Source organism: Chinchilla lanigera, unplaced genomic scaffold (assembly GCF_000276665.1).
Source record: "Chinchilla lanigera isolate Chin_1 unplaced genomic scaffold, ChiLan1.0 scaffold00023, whole genome shotgun sequence".
NCBI classification, from domain to species: domain Eukaryota; kingdom Metazoa; phylum Chordata; class Mammalia; order Rodentia; family Chinchillidae; genus Chinchilla; species Chinchilla lanigera.
In genome coordinates, this window is record NW_004955424.1 from 28,279,582 (window position 1) to 28,306,368 (window position 26,787).

Genomic DNA, 26,787 nt, shown 5'->3' on the forward strand with positions numbered 1-26,787 from the left:
CTTCCAGGGAGTCTCTGCATGTATTGTGCAAGGTCCTCCTGGTTTACAGCTTCTGAGCGGCTCTCATGACCCCAGTCCACAGGACATCTGACCCCTCGGGCTTAGTCTGCATTCTCATGGTCTCCGAGGCCTTGTTCAGCAGCTGCTCCTCTGCTGACTCTAGACCTTTCTGGTTCTCAATGGCAGGAGCAAGAGTGGCCCGTTGTATAGCATGTATTCCCAGGGGTTTCTCCATGTTTGAATGATTCACACATGTCCATAGGTGGGCATCTGCAGCCGGTGCATGGTGGGCCAATTGTGTCATTGTTTCTCTGTGTCATGGTAGTTCTCAATTGAGCAGCAGCAGCAGGCTTGAAGGCTGGCGCGCGACAGCGCTCACGGCTGCATGGCTCCCCGTGCATCGGGGGCCCTCCCTCTGGGGGCCTACGAGGCAGGAAATCAGCCAGCTGGAAGACAGGCGCTCCCTGCCCGTGGCTCCCTGTGCGCTGGAGGCCCTCCCTCCAGGAGCCTATAAGGCAGGGAGTGAGCTGCCGGTTGGAAGACGGGCGCTCCCCGCCCATGGCTCCCCGTGCGCCGGAGGACATAACATAAATTTTAACTGTCATCAAATATTCAAAGCACAATGCTTTTATAATTTCACTGATGGTCTTAGAAACGTTATCTTTTAAAAAAAAAAAAGATACGTTATCTTTTTCCAAGAAGACCTGGAATCCACAGCTTCACACCGATTGCGTTTGCTAATTACACACCTTCCATCACTGTAAGCATGAACACACCGATTCTCCCCATGGCTCCAAAAGCACATATAGTCATACCAGACCAAATGGCTTCAAAACAAAAACTTCTCCAAAGGACCTAGCATTATATTTGGTCTAGTGTACAAATATTTATTATCTCCACTGTCCTTATTTTTAAAATCTTGTTTGGAGGAACAAGTTCAGACAAGTACAAAAATACCTACAACACATAACTTGGGACTTGGCAACCATATACTGACATTTTAAAAAATCTGCTCTGTATTTTATTTTTAAGAAGCTCAGGAACAAAGATGAACTTTCAACTCGGCACAGACTGATGGGCAGTTGAGGCTCCGGCATTCTCAGACTGGTCCCAGGAGTTCCAGATTACTCAGAGGAGCTCTAGGGGTCTAGCAAGGAGAGGGCCTGGGAATCGGGATTAAGAACAGAAAGAACCTTGTCAGGGGCCTGTCACTCTGCAGGGTCTTTCGAGAACGTGCTCAGAAGAGACTGCAGTTCTCTCCACTGCTCCTGCATGCTGAGCACGGTGCATGCTCCACCCTGCCTTTCCATCAGCGCTTGAAGATCCGTGTTTGCAGGAGACTTGACTTGGAAGAAAAAAAGGTTCCAGTGAGCGAACCATTGTGATGGAAGGTGTGTAATTAGCAAACGCAAAGGAGTTACACTGACAGACGTTGCTTCTGGCTAAACGGTGGGTGGGAGAGACTGAAGAGAGAAGAGAAGGGGAGAGGAGGGAGGGAAGAAGGAAGGGACAAAAGTGCGCTACGTTTTCTCATTTAAAACATAAGCTTGGTGAGCGACGAATATTTTGTCTTAGAGAACCACTCAGTCTCTCCACACACACTTCTGTTCTTCGAACATGTAACTTGCCTTTGGTCACATCCCTCCATCTGCCAGGTAACAGATACGATGCTGGTCATTCTCATCCCGGGGAACCACTGTCCATAGGGGAGCTCCCTGAACACGCATCAGCAGGCAGAGCGTTGTATCCGGCTTCCGACAGCATTCTCATTTCCTCATCTAACCCTAGTGACTCCTCGGCACGCAGGAGCGGCGAGAGAACTGCCCTCTCTTCTGGGCACACTCCGGAGAGACCCTGCAGAGTGACAGGTCCTGACGAGGTTCTTCCTGTCCGTTCTTTCTCATGTCTATCCACGCTTGGGTTCTCAGAGAAGTTTAATCACAGCGCCTCGTGGGGCTGGCCAAGGCGGCCACTCCACAGTAATTCAGCTGTCTGTTTATCTTCTGTGCTGGGAGTCAGGAAAACAAAGGCTATCATTTGAAATACGGTTAGAATCCACCAGTAGTTAAAAGAATGGGAGGAATAACCATACTAATTACTTTAAGCCACAGATTAGCCAGTAGATGGCACTAGAGAGCAAACCACCCATTTAAACCTGAAACTATGGCTAGGATCAAATTCTTACCAGCTCTTTGTCCGGGTTTTACATTGAGGCCAGAGAGTGGAAAACAGCATCCTTTTAACCTGCTACAATTCTAAAGCCTGGGCTGGGAAGTTTTGGTCTATGAATACCAAACACAGACCTCATTAATAAAGGACACTGTTCATTTTCCACTCGTTGACTGAATAAAGTGGATTTATAGCCTACCCCCTGCTACTGCCAGCTGAGGGTCACAGCAAATGAAGATAAATGAGCACTGCCACTTCATGGAACTGTGAGGCTTCAACACAGTTAACACTTGACCCAGAGCCTGGCATTTAGTAAGTTAATCAGTGTATGTCATTATTGTGCTAACCACCCAGCCTTTGTGCCTTGTCAGGGTCTCTGTACTGATTTTATGTCTCAGTGTATAGCAATTTGCTGAATGTGTGGTCAGAGCTAGCCTGCTACACAGTGAGCCAGGAGCTATGATGTTGCCCCATGTGCATTTGACTATTGACATAAGGGAAAGAAACTCCCAATGTGAACGATATCTGGGATGAGTTTGTGTTCTCTAAAATTGAAGAATGAATTTTAGGAACAATGGAGGTTATGAGCAGAATAAATTTATTGGGGTGGGGGAAGAAAGTTTCTGTCTGAGAGACAGAAGAGGGACTGAATGAGTTTCCAAGGAACCTGCCTTTCCTAGGGATTTTTATAGAGCAAATCCAGGAGGTGAGGAATGTCCAAGGTGGGGAAAATGGGAACTTGCAAGGTGGGCATGAGGTGGGACAAAATTATGTGCACAATGAGATCACGAGTATAATTGCTCAGGTAAAACGGTTAAATCAGGATCAAATGAGGAAGCGAGTCATGTAGCAAGTGGGCATGAATACAGAACAAGGGTTTTCCTGTAGGGGGTTGGGTTAGTGACTCTTCCTGCCCTTTTCAAGGTGATTGATACCTATTTAGAATATCAATCTCTGATGTCCATCCCTAGGGAGGTATGTGGGTGCATTTGTTCCATCTTTTATCTAGAGGTCTGGTCCTCAGCAGAAGTGCCTGTCTCTTCCACAGTTGCAAGGTATCTCATCTTTAGCACTGGCTCCTTTGAGGGCTTAGCCCTGTCTAACTGCCTATAATATTTCTATGTAACTGATCAGTAACGTCCTTGTATTACAATGTATTCGTGGGTTTTTAAGAAATAGTTTTTATATGCTTGCACTACAAATTCACAGGAGGCAAGGCTATGGCCCAACACACAAGGTCAGAACTATTAAGGGAATAAAATAAATAGCCTTTCCCCCCTAATTAACTGGCCCCAGAGGGGAAAACTGGCAATAGAATAGGCCATGTTAATTAATAATGCTCCTAAATTCTCTGCACCAAGTGCTGAAAATACGGTAAATAACTGAGACCAGATAATCCCAGCTCCTACTGTGCATCAGAATCTATATGGACTATTTTAAAATACAGATGCCCAGATCAAGCTGGGCGTGGCAGCATACATCTGTACCCCAGCACTTGGGAGGCTGAAGAAAGAGGATTTCCATGAGTTTCAAGCCATCCTGGGGTCCACAGTGAGTTCAAGGCAAACCTGGACTACACGGCAAGACCCTATCTCAAAAACAAAACAAACAACAACCTCCCCGCTACAGCCCACAAAACATGCCCAGATATTGCCCAGGGAGTCCTTTCAGTTGTGCAGAATGGGGTTAGGTGTTGTTATTTTTAGCTCTATAGGGCTCAGAAGCATTGCTTACCACACCTGATGAGGGTGTTCTCAGTCTTCAGTGAGAGGAGCTAAAAATTTAAAGTGCCAGACTGCACCACCAGGCACAGTTATAAAAGTGCTGAGTCTCTTCAACTCTTCTGTGGTATACACTGTGGCCAAAGTTATTCATTACAGCCAAAAAAGCTACAATGAGACTACACTTCAGTGCCAAGCTGGAAACAAACTCAAAATTACATAATAAATCTACGTTCTGAGATACATCTTCAAGAGAGAGCTACTTGCCAAGAAGGCTGCCCTGCAAAAGTGGTAGAGAGAAACAATCTACTAGACATGCAAATTTCAATGTAGGATCAATGAAATATGAAAAAAACAATGTAATAAAATCTCTCTAAAAGAACACAATGTGTCTAAAAGGAAAGGTTACTAAATAACCCTTTCAAATTTCAAAGAAATAGATATGGACAAAATGCCTGACAAATACTTTAAAAGAATAATTATAGAAAATCTTGATAAGATCCAAGACAATACAGATAAACAGTTATAGGAAACTAGGAAGACAGTGGAGGATATAAATGAGAAATTAATCAAAGATAGAAATTTTGAAGAAAAAAAGATCCAAACAGAAATCTTTGAAATAAATAGCTCAATAACTGCAATGAAAAGTATAGTTGAAACCTTTAACAACAGACTAGATCAACTAGAAGAAAGAATATTTGAACTGGAAGATAGGTCTTTTGAAATATCTAAAAAATATTTTTAAATTTATTATTTATTTATCTTTTTGAGACAGGGTCTTGCTATACAATTAAGGCTGGCCTTGAGCTCACTTTGTAGCCCAGGCTGGTCTCAAACTTGCAAAGATCCTCCTGCTTCTGCCTCCTGAGTGCTAGGATTACAGGCATATGCCACCATGCCTGGTTAAAATTTTTTTTTTTAAATGAAGAAAGGAAGAGAACATTAAGGATCTTTGAATATCATTAAATGAACAAATGTCCACATTTCTGAATATAAAAAAGGAAAAGAAAAAAGTTAAGGGCAAAGAAACAATAGCAAAAAAAAAAAAAAAAAAAGCTAATTCTTCTCAAACTATTCCAAAGAATTAAAAGGGAGACAACTATTTAAAGCTCATTCTATGAGGCCAGCCTTAGCCTGTTGCCAAAACCAGATAGGACAGAACTGAAAAAGAAAACTATAGACTAATACCTCTGGTGAACACAGATGTAAAAGTTCTCAAAATACTAGCAACTCAAATTCAATAACACATCAAAAGGATCATTCACCCTGATCAATGGGTTTCACCCCAGGAGTGCAAGGATGGATCAACTTACACTAAGCAGACATAATACAATCTGTCAATAGACTGACTGATAAAAGTCATATGATCATCTCAATAAATGCAAAAAAGTATTTGATAAAATTCAATATCCTTTCACGAGAAATGGCCTAAACAAATTAGGTACAGGAGAAACAAACCTCAACATAATAAAGACTACATATAACAAATCCACAAATACTATTACACTGAATAGGAAAAGCTGAAAGCATTTCCATTAAAATCAGGAACAAGATGAGTGTGTTCACTTTTATTCAGTATAGTACCATAAGTTTGAGAGCAATTAGGCAAGAGAAAAAAAATAAAAGTATACAAATAGGATGGGGGTAAATTAAAGTACCCTTGTTTGCAGATGATAATAAATGTAAAGATTCCATCAAAAGGCTATTAGATCCTGAATTTGATTTCTGGTACCTACAAAAAAAGACCATTAGAACTGATAAATAAAGTAATGGGATACAAAAATCAAATATACAAAAATCAGTAGCTTTTTTATACATCAATAATAAATTTGCTTAGTAAGAAATAATAAAAGTAGTCCAGTTCACAATGATTACAAAAGATAAAGCACCTACATAAAAATTTATTTTTTTATACTTAAGTTTATTAGTATAATTTAGATATGCATAATGATCACAATCATCATAGTGAATTTTTTTTTGTACCAGGAATCGAATGCAGAACCTTGCACTTGCCAGGCAGGCACTTATGCTGCTGAGCTATATCCCCAGCCCCCATCATAGTGACTTTGTACCTGTACATGATATATTTTAGTTCCTCTTTCTAAAAGTTTTTAAATTTTTAAAAAAATTTTTACATATAAATTTAATCAAGGACACAAAAAACCTCTACATGAAAATTATACAACTGTGATGAAACAAACTAAAGATCACACAAAAAGCAAGGACCCCCAATATTCATGGATTGGAATTAATACTTTTTAAATGTCCCATACTACCCAATGAAAATATCAATTCAATGTAGTCCTCAGCAAAATACCAATGACATTCTTCACAGAACTAAAAAACAATTCTCTGGAATCACAAAAGGCTCTGAATAGCCAGAGTAATCTTGAGCAAAACAAACAAACACACACACGATGGTGACTGTAACAGCATGTATTGGGATACATAGACCAAAAGAACGGAATAGACATCTTAGAAATGAGCCTTTACCTCTATAGTCAACTAATTCTTGACAGAGGTGCCAAAAACATATGTTGGAGAAAGGACAGCCTCTTCAATAAAGACTGCTGGGAAAAGTGGATGTCCACATGCAGAAGAATAGTACTTGACCCTATCTCTCCAATACTGTACAAAAATCAAGTGAAAAACTGAAAGCTAAGACCTAAGATTCTGAAATTACTAGAAGAAAACAGGGGAAATACTTGAAGACATGTGTATAGACAATAATTTTCTCATAGGACCCCAAAACTCTGGAAGAAAAGCAGAAATTCACAAAGGGGATTGCAACAAACTGAGAAGTTTCTGCACAGCAATGAAAACAATCAACAGAACAAAGAGACCATCTACTGAATGGGAGAAAGCATTTGCCAACTTTTCATCTCATAGAGGATTAGTATCCAGAATATGTAACTCAAAAAACTTTAAAAACCAAATACCCCAATTTAAAATGACAGATTATCTAAACAGATGTCTCAAATGAAATACAAACAACCAACAGGTATGTGAAAAAATATTCAATATCATTAGCCATCAAGGAAATTCAAATCAAAACTACAATGAGAAACCATCTCATCCCAATTAGAATGGCTCTTATTAAATATATAAATAAGACTCATGTTGTGAGGATGTGGAGATAAAGGAATTCCGTCACTGTTGGGACTGTAAATTAGCACAGCCATTATAGGGAACAGCAAGGAGTTTACTCCAAAAACTAGAAACAAATCTACCATATGATCCAGCTCTCCCAATTCTGAATATATATATAAGGAAATGAAGTAAGTCAACATACCAAAGCTATATCTATGGACTATATCCAATAGCTAAGACATGGAATAAGCCCAGATAGCTATCCACAGATGAATAACAAAAATGTGGTACTGTGTGTGTATATATATATATACACACACACACAAAGTGGAATATTATATATATGTGTATATATACACATATATACACACATATATATGTGTATATATGTATATATATATGTGTGTATATATGTGTATATATATATACACACACACACACACACACACACACAAAGTGGAATATTATTCAACCATAAAGGTGACTGAAATCCTGTCATTCGCAGCAAAATGAACAAAAATGGAGATCATCGTGTTAAATGAAATAAGCCAGAAACAGAAAAATAAGTAGTTCTCTTTCATATATGGAAGCTAAAAAAGGTTGACCTGAATGTAGAAGAGTGATCTGTGGAGGATGGGAGGGGTGTGTACATGGAAGGTGTCCATAAGGGAAGGCTGGATTTGATCAGTGCATGCTACGTGCAGGCATGGAAATACCACATTGAGCACCACTAGTGTGTACAATTAGTATGTGTTAACCAAAATAAAAAACAAAAGAGGAGAAAACTACTTGAAAATTGTATTACTAGGGTTTCAGGAGAAAAGATCAATAATTCCAAGACAGTCTAGTGCCAGCAAAGGATGTAAACATAGGGACTTTCTGCCTATGGGGCTTTCTGCAATTGTCCAGTTCTCAGGCCTAAGAAGCTACCCGGCCAATGTTGTTTGAGCACTAAATGGAGCCTATGTGTAGAGTGCTTAGCACAAAGGCTTCCAGAGTGAGACCACTCAGTATGGGCCTTGCTGTGGGAATCTCAATGCTCTCTGCAGACACAGTCCGGGTAGCTCCTTGGTCTCATCCTCAGCATGGCCTGCCGCTCTCCTCTTGAGACTTGCCAGATGAATTTATACTGAAAGATACTCTTGACAAAATCCTTGTTATTTTAAAACCCACCCCAAAGGACTGAAGATCCCCATTGCCATAGGAACTCTGAAGGATCCATATAACATAACAGGACATCAAGAGATAAAAACCCACAGTCTCCTACCCAGGCTGACTTTTCTATGAGGCGGGCTCAGGAAGTGTTTGCAAGGAAATTATGAGAATGAACAGCCAGCCTTGCGCTCTTCTGACACCACGTTCCACGCAGAGCCTGAGCAAACAACACCATGCCTCCCGGTGGCAAGCCCTACTGTCCCCTGCTCTCACACATATGCCTCTGCAGCATGCCTCCACCTGCAGCAGAACAGTACGGAGATGGGGGCCCGGCCCAAAGGAGAGTGGTGGGCATGCAGAGAGACCACAAGGGAGCAGAGAGGTAGTTATGAAGCCACCCAAGAGACAAAAACAACAGGATGTTCCCACTTTCAATAAGGCTCTTCTCAGAGTTGAGAGTTGTGCTTCTGAGTATTTTATACCAGGGCTGCTCATCCACACCACTGTTAATGTTCAGAGTCAGACAACTCTTCATTGTGCTGGTGGTCCTGTGTGGTATAGGTTTAGCAGCATCTCAGCTTCTAACCACAAATGCCACACACACACCTGTCCTATTGTGACAAAAACACCTCCAGACAATGGCAGTGTCCTCTAGGAGATAAAATCACCCTAGTGAGAACTGCTAGGCTGTATGTCTCTCACTGTACTATGAGCAAGAAGAATGATAATAACAATAATGAGCAGTGGGAAGAAACACCTAGGCTCCCACCTCCACCAGCCCCGCACAGTCCATTCTGCCATTGGGCACCAAGCTCTACGAGAGGAGACCTGACCGTGAAGCTCAGTTCCTGGCACCTGCTCTATGACCTCTTGTCCTCGTCTTTGGAGTCTGGCTTAGATCTTGCACACAGCAGGTTGGCACAAGGGAACCAAGTTGCTTCTTCCTCCTGCAGCATGATTGTCATCGGGTTGCCCTGTAGGGCTCTGCACTCCAAACACAGAATGCCCTCTTCATTCACTCATCTGACAGCTGTTTCCAGGGCTCCAGCACATGCCAGGCACTGTGATGAGTGCTCAAGAGGAAGGAGAGAAGAGTCCACACACTTGGGGAAACAGACAAGGCCATGAGCACAGTGCATGGATTAGCAATGCTGTATGTTACAAGGTGAAAAGCAGAACTAGGAGGAGCCATCTGGTGTGCCCAGGGCAGGTGAAGGCAGAGGGGGCTGCAATTTCAAGTGAGGCCATCAGGAAGGCATCACTGGTGCAAAGCCGGAAGGAGAGGTGGGAACGAGTCCCGCGGGCTTTTGGGGACAGTGTTGTAGCAGAAGGTGCAGCTTGTGAGTGCAAGGGGAGGGGAGGTACGAGCCAGCCCAGTACACCAAGAGGCACCCAAAGCTCTGGGGAAAATGGGAAGTCGCCCAGGGTTTTGAGGTAAGGAATAATGTGATCTGGCTTATGCTGCTATGCAGAAAACAATGGTCAAAGCAGAGGCACCAATTATAGAGCAACTGTTGTCATCTATGTGAGAGATGATGGACCAGGGAGGGGCAACAGTGACGGCAACAAGCAAAGGCAGATGTGTCCTGGGGACTTCAGGCTCCAACGCATGTCCATTGATGATCTAATGTAGAATCTCTGTGGACTCAGTTAATAGTTTATTGGACACAGTAACAATTCAGTATGTGTTTGCAACTAAAACCAACATACAAGGCCCCAATGGTATGGACACAATGACAAAGACAGGCCTTTTAAAAATGCCAACCCCATTACTTGGCATGATCTGGCACTTAGTAGATGCTTAATAAATGTTTACTGAATGGCTAAGTGATATATCTTATAGTACGTGAATAATTACTGTGTTCTTTTAGATATAATCACTCATAATCATTAACACGAAGTATTTTACCACCATAGAAATAATTCATTCTGGTTTACTTGCTCTGAGAATTATTTTTGGTTTCTCTTGCTACTACTATAAGTCATTTAAAGCTTCATTATTTTACCAAATCATAAATTTGTTTTTTATAATGATCAGGTTAAAAACATACTTTATTAAGTATTGTGTAAGATATGAATTACAGCTCTAAAATTATAATTAGCTTGATGCTAACGACCCTGAGGTTAGTTGTACTCATACATAAGGTGAGAGAGTTCCTTTCATTGATATCCAATGTCTCTCCCAGTTTCAAAAGTCCAGAATTTGCTTTTTATGGAAACATATATTGGCGCTCCGTCACCTCATTCATCTGAAGTCCTTTGGTGCCAGGTGAAATTTGTAATTGAGAAAAGTTTGTGTTTTGGGTTTGTAGTCTGTCCAATGAGGTCTGTGGCAACATCATGAATCAGAAATTTCTGTAGTGAAATGTATGATTTTAATGAAGGAAGACACTAAATAGCCTCCTACCAGTTCAGGTCAGATTTTGCTGTCAAACTAGTGACCAAAAATCATTTGGTTTTCAATTGTTTGGTTTTAGAATAGCAGGTCCTAGGTTGATTTACTTTGTCATATATATTTCACTAGAGAAAATTTGTTTGAACACTCAAAGAATCTGGTAGCTCAATAAAGATGTCCAAGTCTCCAGCATAAAGTGCTGTCATTCCCTTGGTTGAGGAATGGTCTTCCTGATTATGGGAAGGATATTTTCTTTGACTAAGCCATGGGAAGGGAAGAAGGGAAGAACCCTGAGAATCAGTCCTGGCTTTACTGCTTCTTGTTGATGGGAGCATGACCCATCTCTAAGCTGATTCATTTGTAAACTGAAGTTGGTCAAAAACAACACTATTTCAGGAGGATAGCCTGAAGAATACTTGGTCCATGCTTTCTTCTTCCACTTCTTTACAATCTACCCCAGCAGCAGAGTCCTGCAAGGACCAAGGACTTGCTCCACAGAGCATCTGCGGTGGCTCTGCCATCAGCCCATGTATCAGGAGCTCGTGATGAAGAAGCAGTGGGAACTCACTTGGGCCTTTTGCGGGCTATGGGCCTCATGTCACAAGGTCCACTATAGGAAATCTCAGAAAATGTCTCTCTGACATCAGAAGAGGGAATCATTTGTTGTCACTCCACACACAGGTAAGTTGTCACCTTGAGTGCCCCAGAACTCATGGTATGGAGCACCCCTCTCTCGGTACTGGTCCAGGGAGCCTCAAGCCAGGTCTGGGGCCCACCTGCACTCCGAGTACTAAAAACACCGTGACTTTATCATATCTTTCTTATTTATATTTTCTACTTTAATCTCTCTGAGCTTCAATTCTTTATCTGTAAAATTAGGCTTATCCTGAGAATTTATAAAGACATATATAAATGTTTGTATTCTACTGTCATACACTATAGACTATAGTCATAGCTTAAAGTAACTCAGTGTTAACTATGCACCATGATGTATCCTTAGGACATCACAAATGAATTCAATCCTCATATAGTTGGGTTTGATGCTAGTATCACCCCCATTATATATGGGAGGAAATAGATTATCAATGATGTTTAAAAATTTGAGCAAGTTCTCAAATCATAAGTTAAAACTTGGAATTCAACCCAGATTCCCCAGCTCCGAGCCCATGTTCTTAACTTCTGCTATTATGGTGGCTATCACTTTAAAGTTATTTTAAAGAATTTATTTATCTCATTTTTTCTGTCACATGTGTGTTTTCAGAGGCTGGGCACAGTTGTGTTGAGGGTGACCAACTTGTCCAGAACATCTTTGTTTTATCACTCAGAGTTCCATCTCCTGGGAAACAGCCTCGCAGCTTTACCATAATGTTGTTTATCTTTGCTGCAAGACAATTGCTGGTGCATGAGGTGTCTTTGTGTCAATTAGAATTTTCTACTGGGAATCAAACCCAGAACCTTGCGCTTGCCAGGCAGGCACTGTGCCACTGAGCTATATCCCCAGCCATCTTTGTGCCAATTAGGAAAAAGCTAGCCATTTAATTTTAACATAACTTTGATTTTGTATTCAATATGTTATGCAAACTTCCTTAAATCCCCTGTAGAATAAGATTAAGTACAGAGAAACAAATACAAAACTTCACATTATATTTATTTTATTTTATTATTTTTTTATTTTTTTTTGGTTTTTCTCCGGTACCGGGAACTGAACTCACGACCTTGCGCTTGCCAGGCAGGCGCTTTTGCCGCTGAGCTAAATCCCCAGCCCCTTCACATTATATTTAATACCTGCAAACAAAAATAGGATTTCACGTGGTATTTACCCTTTTTAGAGTCACATGGAAGTGTTAATATCTATATTACCTTTTTATATCTTATTTTAGTTTTCTTATTTGTATGTGTTTGTGGTATATAATAATAATATTTGTTTTCAGGAATTACTACACATATATGATATATTGATCACTTTTGATGTCATGCTCCCCTTTCTCCAGAACTTCTTTCACCATTTCCAAAGAGTCTACTTCCCTATTTCCTATCTTCCCTCCTTCATTTTTCTATTTCAGTTATTTATATTTTGGGTGTCTCATCTAAGAGAAAACTTGTGATATTTAACATTCTATTTCTGATTTGTTTCACTTAATATTATTGTCTCATTTCACTACCAATGACTCAAATTTATTCTTCTGTGTGGATGAGTAATATTTAGCTATTATGAATTGTGCATATGGGTATGCACCTATCATTGTATTATGCGGACTTTAACTCTTTCAGAAATATATGAAGGAGAGGTAGAGCTGGGTCATACAAAATTTCTAGTTTTAGTTTCTGAGGGGTCTCCATACTTATTTCCATAGCAGTCTCATCGTTTTACATTCCCATCAACAATTTGAAGTGTTCCTTTTTCCCCTTATTAGTTCTTTGAGTCCTTGACAGCAGCTATCCTTTAGAATAAAATGGAATCTCAGTGAAAGATACTGAGTATTTTTCACATGTCCTTATTGGTTATTTATACTTCTTATGAAAAGTGTCTATTAATTCAAATTGCCTATTTTTGATTGGTATTTGGAGGGGACCTAATTTCTTGAGTTCTTTACATATTCTAGATATGAGTCCTCTGAGGAACAGCTAGCAAAATTTTTTTCTCATTCTGTAGGTTGTTTCTTCAGTTTGTTGTTGCCTTTGGTGTGCAGAAGCTTTTAAATTTTATATAATCTCATTCTTTGATTCTTAGAATTATTTCTTCACACATTACCTTTATATCCTTGTTCTGTCTCCCTGAGATCAATTTTGGTTATTGGTTTAAAATCCATGTCCCACAGTCGTATACAACCATCTCGCCCACCAGTGGCAAAGCCTTCTTCACAGGCATACATGCTAAAGATTCCAGCCTGTTGATTAAAACAGATACTTAATACTTCAATCACTGTAAGGAGTCATCATAGTTGAATCTTGATTAGAAAAACACAACAAAGTAGAAAAAATAAAAACAGAACCTTGTTTTCTGTTGAAAGCCTGACAATCCATCAAGTAGTCATTCATGATATTCTTCTTCTAAGCTACATTAAAAAGTAATTATAATAACTTCCAAAGCAGACTAGTTCTAGTGCTCCTTAAAAACAGACTGCACAAAAAAAAGAATATCTTTCTTAAAGCAGATGTGGAAATCATAAACTCTTGTATGTGACAACTGAAGGATGAGACAACAGTGGAAGTGTTTCAAATAAGCTGCTGTTCAAAATAATCAACTCAGATTGGGTACATGAACACTTCCATAGGGACAAATGTCCCTGAAACATATCTTCATAGCTCAAGAAGTTATCTCTTGAGCCTAACTGAAAGCACAAATAGAGTTTGTGTGCAGGTTGTTACACATCAGTTGAAGATGCTCTTTTCACATTTAAAATGTGTCCCTTTAAAGAGCATCTTTAAGTTATAAAACTATTTTGTTTGGTTTGTTCAAAAGTGCTACAAGCACCCAGGCATGGTGGTGCATTCCTGTAATTCCAACACATGAGAGGCTGAGGCAGGAGGATCGCCAGGAGTTTGAGGCCAGCCTGGGCTTCATAGTGAGTTTGAGGCCAGCCTGAGCTACATAGTGAGACCATGTACCCCCCACAAAAAAGTGTTACAAGCATAGCATGTTAACATAAGAGTCAATATAAAAAGTAACAGAATTTCTGAGTTACTGAGGCAATTGCTTTTATGAAGAAGAAATAGTCACCCCTTAATTGTTTTAAGAGCTAATTCATAATGAGTAAAGCCAAGAAAATTGGTCTTCAACATATAAGACAATGAAATATCTAAAGAGTTCCTAAAGCTGTTCTTCACATAAAGAATAATAGGGAGATCTTAGCGGTAGAGCAATTGTCTAACATCTGCAAAGCTCTGGGTTCAATTCTTTCATACACTCACACACACACACACACACACACACACAGAATAATAGAGTATCAATTTACAGGCAATATGCTAAAGCCCTGTCAAGTTTCTAAAAATATATTAGCAATCTCTAGGCAGCATGATAGGCTTTATCTCTCATATCATGTCACCACTTCTCTGGGCATGCCATTGTGTCTTCTGTGGACACCCATTTCCATATGTGTCAAAGAAAGTGCCGAGAATTAGTCTGCTCTTGCTTGTACACAGTGCACCATCAAGTCCTTGTTTGTACACAGCGCACCATCAAGACAGAAGGTTGTCATGGGCATGTGTTTGCATCTTAGGAACTTGTGACAGATGATACCTTGACACTTCAGCAGAGTGAGGAAAACGAATCTTGTGAACTACAGGGAAAGCAACAGTTGTCTACATATTCCTGTTCAACCTGTGGGACACGAGAGAGCAGCAGGGCAGCAGTACTCCAGACCACTGGGGCAGGACATGTACTTTACAAGACCCCGGGAGATTTCCAGGCACACTGCAATCTGGAAAGTATTGGTCTCTAACATGAAACTGACGATGAAATAATCTTAGTTTCCTGTCAAGCTATCACTGTTGAACACCACCACCAATCAGTCAATTAATAAAGTGATGGAGAATTAAGTTATGCTTTTAAAATAGCTTTCTTCCTAGGTGAACAAAAACACTTCAGGAAATCTTCATGAGTGTTTTGGGAATATCCCATAGAGCAAAGTGGGGGAAATACAGGGGTTTATGAGCCTAACCACTGAAGAAGTCATCCTCCAACCACCATCCTCCGGCACCCTCTATCCTCCGGCAATACTCACACTATGTGCTCCTTGAATGGTGCGGACTAAACTGAGCCCTTTCCAGACATAGATGTCACCATTTAAAGCACCAGAGTAGGTGATGTCTTCTTTGGCACATGCAAGGCAAAGGATGGTCTGAAGATCTCCAGTTTTGCCAAATATTCCTCTTTTTGCAGTGAGGGCATTTCCACATAGTGTCCAAAACTAGAAAGTAAGGGATAAAGTAAATATATCCAAAAATAGAGTATTCTCGTGCATTGCATTGGTTTATGGTGTTCAAGTACACTTTACATGACCTACTATGAACTAAGCACAAATGAGTTGCTTTGTAGTGACAGCACAGAACCACAAAACACTTTAGCCTAGCTCTAGGACCATGCAAAATAACTCATGTATTTTTAAAATTTTCAAAGTTCTAAAATTTCAAAACTTTTCTTAATGTTTAATGACAAATAAATGCCAGTGTTTTCAGATGTAAAGTAGGTAAATAATATTTTTGTTTATTTGCCAAATTAAAAAAAACCAGTTTAGGCTTACTATGGAAAGGCTTAGAAATATACATAAATATCCAAAGAGAAATTGAAATTATAACCTTCTGTTAGTATATTGACATGTCATTTACTTGGGGGAGGTTTGTTTTTTGTTTTTGTTTTTGTAATACAGGTGATCCAACTCAAGGGAACTCTACTACTGAAATACGTCATTCCAAGTCCTTTTTACCTAAGACAGGGCTCTTGCTAAATTGCCTAGGCTGGCCTCAAATTGCAGTCTGCCTTCCTCAGCCTCTCAAGTAGCTAGGATTATTGGCATGTGTCACCAAGTCCAGCAATAGATCATCTAATTACTTTTAATGTGCATATATAACTGCTTTCTAACTAAAAGTGCTATAAATCTTTACTGTAGAAATATTACTCAGAAACACATTTTAAAATATGTGATATTTATCTAAAGCTGAATAATGGACCAATCTTTTCTATTTTAGATGCACAATTCATGTGAAAAACCAAAAGCAGAAATCCTGAGCTACTTCATTTTTTAATTTTAAAGAGAATATAGAAACAATAAAAATGATACAGAATTTCCAAACAAGATGATAGGAAATTAACAATGGTTATTATATTGTTATCTTCAAAGTAGTTGCTCCGATTACCAGATATAGGCATTTAAGATTGGTCAAACAAAATAAACACTAACTGCTCCTTTCAGTGAACTAACAGAAAGCAGTAGTACAATTATCTTAGCTACCTTATATATATATGTATTTTTTTCTCTTCCTTCTTTTCTCCTTTCCCTCATCCCAGTTGTTCTTTCCTTTTGAGCAGTTTCTTCCCCTTTCACAATATCTATTGTACCTTTTGGATCTTATTTACCCTTTCAGTTTCTTACCCTAGGGAGACAATACGACATTTACACATGTGAGTCTGATTTATTTCACTTATGAGTATGGTCTCTAGTTGTATCCATTTACCTATAAAAGAATCAGGACCCCACTGCCATTACAGATGGAGTCCAGGCCTCCCTGCTCCCATGGCAGAGAGGAGGTTTGCACTCAGAAGCCCCAGGGACTTCTCTGGCTGTGGCGGGGCGAACAGACTCTCAGCCCCGTGTGACCTGTGCCGAGAGAGCGAGTGCTCCGGGAGCTGCTGGACTCCTGGGTTTGAGTCTGTGCTTGGCCCACACTGTCACGGTTCCCAGCTAAAATGCGTGGAGAGAGCCAGGTATTTCCAGCTACTCCCTGAAGGCAAAGCGTGTGAATCAGGACCCCGCCGCCATTACAGACGGAGTCCTGGCCTCCCTGCTCCCACGGCAGAGAGGAGGTTTTCACTCAGAAGCCCCAGGGACTTCTCTGGCTGCGGGAGGGGCGAGCAGACTCTCCCAGACCCCACGCACCCTACGTCGAGTGAGCAAGTGCTCCAAGAGCCACTGACCAGTGGTTCGAGTCTGAGCTTTGCCTTTGCCCAGACCCCCTAGCAAGTTGAAGGCTGGGGAAGTCTGCAACTGATACCCATCTGGGCTGCATCTGGTTCCTGTATGTGTCCTGAACTGACTGGAGACATAGATTCAGGTGGTTCACAAATTGTAGATCCTGCAGTTTGTGTCTGAATTATGCCTGTGCCTTAAACTACCTGGGGACATAGGTCCACGGGCCAGGATTGTCACACCAGTGCAACCTGAGTCAGGTCATACATGTGCCCTGAACTGCAAGGGGATGCTGGATCAGATGGTCGGCCATCAACTGACACAAATGCCCGTGTCTGAGAACGGGGATAACTAGATATAAATCAAAAACTGCCGGAAAACCCGAGACTAAGTAGCGCTACTCAGAGGTCACTCAGGGGAAAACCTGAACAACAGGAAAAATAGGGACACTAGTGGTCTTGGCTGAGCAGCTACTGAAGAGGGAAACTGAGCTTTCTGCATCAGGTGGCAAACAGGACAAAACAAAAGACTAAAACACAATCCCAGAACTCCACCTCAATCAGAACAAGTCCAGGAGATATCAACATATGAGAACTTGGTAAATACATGCCTGAAATAGCTGAAATGATTGCAATGGAAGTAAAGAAACAACTCCATAAGGCCATAGAAGAGATGAGATCAGAAATAATCTCTCAGGCAAAAAGTGAAATGACAATAATAATGAAGGAAATGCTCAAAAAGATTGAAGAAGAAACATATAAGAAAATAGAAGAACAAAGACAAGAGTCAGAAGCGTTCAATGAAAATACCTATAAAAGCCTCGAGTTTATCTTTTTCATAGCTGAGTAATACTCCATTGTATAAAAGTCCCACATCTTTTTTAGCCATTCCTCAGTTCATGGGCAATTGGATTGTTTCCAAGATTTAGCTATCAAATTATACTTGATCTTAGCCAAAAGGCCAAGAAGTAATAGCTATGACAACATGTGCTGCTATAAATATGGGTGTACATATATTGCTGTGGTATGATGTTTTTAATTCTTCTGGGAAAATATCTGAAGGGGAATAGCTGGGTTGAAAGGGACCTCTAATGCTAGTGTTTTTTTAGGAATCTCTGCACTGATTTCCACAGTGGGTGTACCAGTCTGCAGTCCCACCAACAGTAGAGAACAGTTCCTTTTTCCCCACAGCCCCACCAGCATTTGTTATGGGTTGATTTCTTGATGATAGCTATTCTTTCTGGGCTGAGATGGAATCAGTGTTTTAATTTGCTTCCCAGCCCCTTCCTACCAAAATCCCCTCTCCACCAGGTTTAGCTGAAGAAGTAGCCTCTTCCTGACTCAACATGCCTTTCACCAGTTGGGAACTCTCCTTTATCCTTCAAGGGTTGTGATTTTGCATATTTTGCAGAATGTTCCACTTGAATATCTTACTCACTAAACTTCAAGGAAATTAAAAATAGATTCTGTGTTTGTTCTTTCACACAGTGCAAATTCAATAAGCATTTATTAAGTGTCATTAGGTTTTTGGTCCTTCAGGTATATGGTTTGAAACTTAGGAGAAGGACCTTTGGAAAAAATGCTAAAAGCAAAATGTACCTGGATTTCAGCAAACATCTCAGATTAAAGATCAAGCCTCTGCACGAGGATTACACAATGTTTATGAAGCCCTAAGGTTCTGGGAGGTCGCTTCATCCCTTTGAGTAGTGGAACTTCTAGACTTAAAGCTCTTATCCTTTTTTAAAAATAATATTTCTCTCTTAAGAGTACCTGTTATCCTAAAATAACTTCAAAATAAAACATGTGAAGGAAAAGTCTTAAATCAGCCATAGCTGTTTAACATTTGGGATATCTTTCTACTGTAAAAGAAGCCACAAAAACTGCATAAACACATGAAAATTAAATAACACCCTCCTAAACAACCAATGGGTCACAGATAAAATAAAGGCAGAAATTAAACAATATCTACAACTAAATGAGAATGCAGATACAACATACTGGAACCTATGGGATGCAATGAAAGCAGTCCTAAGAGGAAAATTTATAGCAGTGAATTCTCACATGGATACATTCTTTGTATCCATTGGTTGGATACAAAGTCAATACTCAAAAATCAATAGCATTCTTATACACAAACAACAAACTTATTAACAGAGAAGTTGCAGAAACCACACCCTTTACAACAGCATCCCCAAAAAAGAAATAGTTAGGAATCAATGTAACAAAGGAAGTAAAACATGAATATATTGAAAATTACAGTGTTCTGTAAAAGGAGATTGAAGAGGATACCAGAAAATGAAGATATCCCTTGCTCCTTGATAGGAAGAACCAACATAGTGAAAATGGCCATACTCCCAAAATTGTTATACAGATTTAATGCAGTCCTGATCAAAATACCATTAGCATACCTCACCTTACTAGAGAAAATACTCTTAAAATTCATCTGGAACCAGAAAAGACCTAGAAGAGCAAAGGCAGTCCTGGGCCACAAAGACAAGTCAGGAGGCATCACAATGCCTGACTTGAAATTATACTACAAAGCTGCTGTGATAAAATCAGAATGGTACTTGCAAAAAATAGACCTGAGGACCAGTGGAATAGATTAGAAGATACAGACACAAATACAAACACACTCAGCCACCTTATCTTTGACAAAGGGGCCAAACATGTTCACTGGAAGAATGATGGCCTCTTTAATAAATGGTGCTGGAAAAACTGACTCTTTACATGCTGCAGACTAAAACTAGACCCATGCCTATCACCATGCACTAAACTAAAGTCAAAATAGATCAAAGATCTAAATATTAAAGCAGAAACACTAAATCTACTGGAAGAGAAAGTAGGTAAAAATCTTGAAGACATAAGAGTAGGCAGAGCGTTCATGAACAAAACCCAAACTGCAAGGGAAACACTTCAAAGAATCAACAACTGAGATCTCATCCTATGAAAAAGTTTTTTACTTCAAAAGAAATCACCAATAGAGTGAAAAGACAACCTACAGAGTACAAAAACATTTTAGCCAACTGTCCCTCAGACAAAAGACTTCTATCTAGAAAATATAAAGATTTGAGAAAACTCAGACCTCCCAAAGTCAAAGACCCAATCCAAAAATGGGCATCTGAGATGAATACACACTTCCCAGATGAAGAAATACAAATGGTAAATAAATACATGAAAAAATGTTCAACATCATTGGTCATTTGAGAGACACAAATTAAAACAATGCTGAGATTCCATCTCACCCTAGAAAGAATGGCTATCATCAAGAAATCAACCAATGACAAATGCTGGAGGGGTCGTGGGGAAAAAGGAACCCTTCTCCACTGTTGGTGGGAGTGCACACTGGTACAACCACTGTGGAGATCAGTCTGGAGATTCCTCAATGAACTAGGATTAGAGGTCCCATTCAACCCAGCTATTCCCCTCCTGGGTATTTTCCCAGAAGAATTAAAACATCATACTTCAGTGATATATATGCACCTATGTTTATAGCAGCACAATTTGTCATAGCAAAATCTTGGAAACAACCCAAATGCCCATCAACTGAGGAATGGACAAGAAAAATGTGGTATTTTTTTTACAATGGAATATTACTGAGCTATAAAGAAAGATACTCAAGTCTTTTCTAGGTAAATGGATGCAACTAGAGACCATACTCATAAGTGAAATAAACCAGACCTGTATGTGTAAGCACCATATTATCTCCCTAGTGTAAGCACCTGGAAGAGTAATAAAATAAAAAAAGGTACAGAAAATACTGTGAAAGGGAAAGAAACTGCTCAGTAGGAGAGAACAACTGGGAATGGGGAAAGGAGAAAAGAAAGAAAGAAGGAAAGTATATATACAAGATAGCTAAGATAATTATACTATTAATTTATATTGTTTTATGGAAAGGAACAGTTAATATTTAATTGTTTGATCAATCTTGCATACCTGTATGTGGTAATCTGAGCAACTACTTTGAAGATAACAACAACCATTGTTGATTTCCTATCATCTTGTTTTGAAATTCTGTATTATTTTTATAGTTTTTGTGTTGTTTTGTTTTTGTCTTCATTTTTATTATTTTGTTTTTGTTCTTTTCTCTTTAAAATAAAAAAGAAATAACAAAAAATTTTAACTCTTTGATTCACTTAGAATCTATTTTAGTGTATAATCTGAATATAACTTTTATCCTCAAATAGTTTTAATAACCACTGTTAGAGATGCTATTATTACACTATAAATTGTCATAGAAATCAAGGTCTAGTTCTCAGTCTTTTAAAGAGTTGGTTTGGGGGGCTGGGGATTTAGCTCAGTGGCAAAGCGCCTGCCTGGCAAGCACAAGGTCATGAGTTCGGTTCCCGGTACCGAAAAAAACAAAAAAAAAAAAAAAAAAAATTAAAGAGTTGGTTTGTTTCACCATATCCCAATTTTATACCATTTTAATTCTTTTAAACTTTTAATATGCTTTATTAAACTGTGCATATCACCCTACATAATTTTCCCGCACATTTTTTATTAGTGCATATTGGTTATACAGATTAATGGGTTTCATTTTGGCAGATTCATACAAGAACATAACATACTTGAATAATTCTCAGCCCATTACCCACTTTGTCCCACTCTCACTCTAGCTCCACACATTTGAGGGGTGTGTTTTAATGCATATCATACATTTTGGTTACCTGACAGAATTTCCCTTGAAGTTACTGTCTTAGTTTATTTTTCATTACTGAGACAAAATACTCAACACCCAAAGTTAAAGGAAGAAAAGTTTATTTTAGGTTACATTTTGTAGAAGTTTCAGTCCGTAGTTGGCTATTTTCAAGGCCAGGAGGGCATGGCAGAAGGGCCTTACAGAGGATACACAGTCCATGGCAAATCAGGGCAGGCAGATGGCAGCAAGCAGTGAAGTAACAAGCAGCAAGCCACACTGGTAACTTTCTTTGTATCCCTTATATTCTATCCAGGTTGCCCACACTCAAATGCAGGATGGGGCACCCTTAATCCTAGCATCACCATGAATCAGTCCCAACATCACATCCTTAATCCCAACATCACACACTGTAGACCCAGCCGTGTCTGAAAAGCCCCACCTATGACTGCCTGAGGCTTTGGGGGGACATCTAGACACAAGCCATAATAATCACTCTAAATTAATTGAAAGGATAAAAGAATGACAATAACTAAGAACTTTGGGCTGAAAAAAGAATAATGCCATGGACTGTGTATCCTCTGTAAGGCCCTTCCGCCATGCCATCCTGGCCTTGAAAATAGCCAACTATGGACTGAAACTTCTACAAAATGTAACCTAAAATAAACTTTTCTTCCTTTAACTTTGGGTGTTGAGTATTTTGTCTCAGTAATGAAAAATAAACTAAGACAGTAACTTCAAGGGAAATTCTGTCAGGTAACCAAAAAGGATTTGGGGCTTTAATTGAATTTGTACCAAATATAATTGGGAGAGAAATGATATATCTATGAATTTTAGGTGTCCAGAATCAAGATTCTATCCATTAGTTCTTTTCTTTTATGTTCCACTGTAAAATTTTATAATAATCCTTAGATAACATTGCATATTTCTTGTCAGTTATTTAAGAGCATTTTATGGCATGTCTCTTATCTAGTCATTAAGTGTGAATAATGAGCAAGATCATATAAAGTTAGACTAGAAGAACAAAAGAATTGGGAAACAGGAAGGGTCGCTAAAGGAATAACGTAGTACCTACTCCCTTCATATGGATATGCACCATTTTTTGTACTAGCAGAAATCCACACATGCTCCATTTAATAGGATAATCATTACACTTATTTATGGATTTTAGTGTGTATTATCTGTAATACTATAGACAAAAGATCTTGGGCTGTATCTCACAGTTCAGAAAATTTTTGCTATGTGAGAACATGGTGTGTTGATGGTGTTAATTTGCTGCTTGCATAATAAAATAGAAAGAAATAAATGTGAAACTTGCTAAAGTCAGATTGTATAGCTTAGAGAAAGACATGGGCATTTACAAACTAATGGCTTGACCAGGGAGGTAGCTCTGTGGTATAGTACTTCCATAGCACACACAAGGTCTAGGTTCAATCCCCAGCACTACAAGAATATAAAAGCTCAGCTAGGACTGTATTGTGTACTTCATTTTTATGTCTTTGTGTACTTTGTTTCTATGACTTCTTCTAAGACAATATACCAACATGTTAACAAGAATTTTAACATGTCAGTACATGTAAATACTCATTATAAGATTTTAATCTGTAACATAGAAATGTTTTAAAACATGCAAACGTAGAAGTCTTATCAATTGTCATTTTAATATTTAACATAAATTTTCCTATTCAGATGCTTGTTGGACACTTAACTTGATTGTCGTCACTTTCTGAAATAACCCTGCCAGTAGATACTAGCTTGTTTTAGGACTAGAGTAACAGGTAGCAGGGTTTTCAATTAAAGGAAAAAAAGAATAAAGCCAAACACTCTCTTGACACTAAATTATCTACATCAACTCCTAAAATCCTTATCACACAAGGAACCAAATTAAAAAAAAAAAAAACAAACAAACTACTTTACCTTTATATGTTTTACTCCACAGCTAACCACTCTGTTTGGCTGATATGGATCCCAGGAAATATCAAAAATCTGTCCAAAAAATTAAATGTTGATCATTTTACATGTTTTTCCTTCTTCCAGGGACCAGGGCAGTTTCCAACACACTACTCTACAACACTTAGAACATAATGCTACTTGCGCAGGATGAAAATGGGGGATTCAGCTATGGGCATGAAGTCAGTATCAGATAGCATTCTTCACTCCCGTATGCCTACTTACCTCAGGCCCGAATATGGCGGTAATAAGCCACAACCACTCAGAATAAACTGCTTTATAGCTTTAATTTTGTCCATCTGGTGTAGGCAAACAAATTTTGATAATTTATGGAATATTTTAAAATTTTTTTAAAATAAAATTTCCAACACTTTGACAAAACACTTTGAAATACCTTTTCAATAAAAATTTAAAGAATTTAAAAATGTTGCACTCATCTAGGAAAATTTTTAGTGGTTAACTATGGTTAAATGTAGCCAACAGTGCCTTATAATCATGGAACACAATACAAAGGTATTTATCTGACACTAATTTAACTCACCTAAAATAGTCCTTGAAAGCATTTTAATCTGACTCAAAATATTCTTATATTTTAAATTCTCCATGGATCTAAAAACATATAAGATAATACTGTTTATCATTCTTTGAAAACAGCTACCAGAGAGTTTGCAAGAAGTTTTAGCTCCATTTTGTAAACTGGAAAAGAAGATTCTTTGTTAACTTTTAAGTCAAGTCACTTATAATGATTGTTTAATATGTGTTATTTTTGGGATCCATCCAAGACACTCTTAGTTAGTGGGTCTGAAGTTTAGTCCAGACACCTGTGCTTTTAAAGACTCCAGGAGATTCTGATGCAAATGGAGCACATTCTATAAAGCGCTGATAGGAAAGAATTAGCACAGACTACAGAAAGAATGTAGGCCACTACCTTCCCTAGGGAGGAACAATTATGGACTCCAGAAAGCACTGAAGAAAAAGGACTGGTGCAAATATTCATTTTAGCATCTGAGCTCATCTAAGGTCTCAGCAACTCTAGCTTGAGGATAATGCTACCTCATTTTTGTTATGGGGTCAATTGAGATACTGTAGGTGAAGCCATTTTGCAGGCTATAAAGCAGTATTATACAAGTGTGATAGAGTAAATATTTTAAGCCACTAAAATAATCTTGACATTAATCATAAGCAGCCAATAATTCATATTGGCACCTGGGCATTAGCAATAGAGAACAAAACTGTGTGATCAATGGGGTCTGGGAAAACAGTATAAAGTACTTAATTAAAACATACTGGACTCGCTTCTCACTAGACTAACGTTGTACTCCTTGTGGTCTAGCCCTAACTGGAAAGTGTGACAAAATTATAGAGCACACTCATTGAAATCAAATAAGCAGGGCATGTGACACCCATTAGTGTTAAAAGAAAAAGTTTAAGCAAATTACATTTATCAGAGTTTAGCTGAGCAGAGAACTACTTGCAAATTTGGTAGCCTTCAGAACCAGAAGAGATTCAGGGAAGTCTGCTCTGCAAAATGGGTGCACAGAACATACAGACAAAAAACAGACGGACACATAAATGGCTCTGAACAGCTCAGTGTTAAGAGTGTGGCATTTGCTTTAAACTCAGTCTGATCAGCTGGCAGCCTATGATTGGCTGAGACTCAGCTATTTGTTACAAAAGTGTACTCTTAAATTAGGCTTTCGGTTTATTTGCTTACCAAGGTAGGTTGCTGTTCTGTACATACAAAGACCCAAGACATGGAGGCAGGCTCAGGACAATTTAACAGGAATTTACCATCACAACAAAGCCATTTGATATGCTAACAAAAGTGAATACATTAGGCTCTGTTTTCTAAGTAAGAAGATTTTATTGGTTAAAAGTGCTTACAATTTCAGTTTTCTACTTTTTTCTATGGGAATAGTCTCAAAAGTGTGATGTACAGTATATTAATACAGGTTACACACAGAAAATGATACAGAAATAAAAATAGTAATTGCAGAATAACTTAGATCAAATGTTATGTAGGAGTTCTCAGTAGAGCTACGTATGTAATCACAATCATGTGTGCTGGGTCTCAAGTCTACTTTCCATGGTCACTGGCAACTCAATTTACTTTATAAGATCCTGTCCAACTCAATTTACCTTATAAGATACGTGTCATGGGATTACAGTATAAATGGAAAAAGTAATATCCAAAACTTAAGCAACATAAATATTTTCAACATAAATATTTCATTAAGTAGGAAGTTACTATCAATAAATTCAAATCCCTACAGGTAGAGCTCTAGTACCACTATGTTGTAAAATCTCCCTGGCACTTCATGAGCAGCTTGAATTCTGTGTGTGCCCACTGAGCTAGAGGGTGTTAGTCCTCTTAAGTTCCATTTCCAGTCACTCCTGGGCTTTCTGAACACTTAATCCTAGGTAACTTGAAAAAATTGTGAGCTTTCTTTGTAACAACAAATCTCTAGAGATGATAATGTGCCATTCTTATAAAAATGTTTCACATGGGTTCACACTATGCAAGAGGTAATGAATTTAATGTTTGATTGGGATTTTATTCTATAAACAGTTATAGTGTACAGAAACATATTGTACAAAACAATTAGAATTTTGAGGTAAGACAGTAATTCAAATTCATTTATATTTAAACTGGAAAACAAGACAATAAATGAATTAAATTATTCACTTCTGTAAGACACTCAAGAAATAGATTTCTAGCCAGTTATATGTTTATGCTTGCTTAGTCCACTATCTTGGCAGCTCTGATTACATGGAATTATCTTTGCTGATCACACAGATTTCAATATGAACAATAATCAGGCTCTAATTTGCACTCAATATTCTCAATACAATAAAGAAATGAAGTTATAATAACATTCATTTGAAATTAAAATGCATACTGTTGTAGTCATATTCTGTGAATATTTTCTAACAATTATTTCCATGTCTAAATGAATACATACATCAATTCTACTTTGATTTTTTGAAGAAATCAAATGTCAAAGTCTACAATTCACTTTGTCTATGAAAAAGAATAGCAACT

General features: G+C 38.7%; 1 protein-coding gene across 6 annotated transcripts in view; it reads right to left on the bottom strand.

The window, feature by feature from the left end:
• Positions 1-26,787, bottom strand: part of Eml6 (echinoderm microtubule associated protein like 6) — a 336,360-nt gene that overhangs the window by 154,295 nt on the left and 155,278 nt on the right. For all 6 annotated transcript variants that reach the window (XR_001234170.1, XM_013514625.1, XM_013514624.1 and 3 more), the window contains exons 4-6: positions 23,712-23,780; positions 15,258-15,443; positions 13,283-13,418 (exon numbers count right to left, since the gene is read on the bottom strand). Coding sequence is in view for 5 of the 6 variants with exons in the window: in XM_013514625.1 (XP_013370079.1) it covers positions 13,283-13,418; positions 15,258-15,443; positions 23,712-23,780 (391 nt within the window). In the remaining variant the exon portion in view is untranslated. The remainder of the gene's footprint in view (positions 1-13,282; positions 13,419-15,257; positions 15,444-23,711; positions 23,781-26,787) is intronic.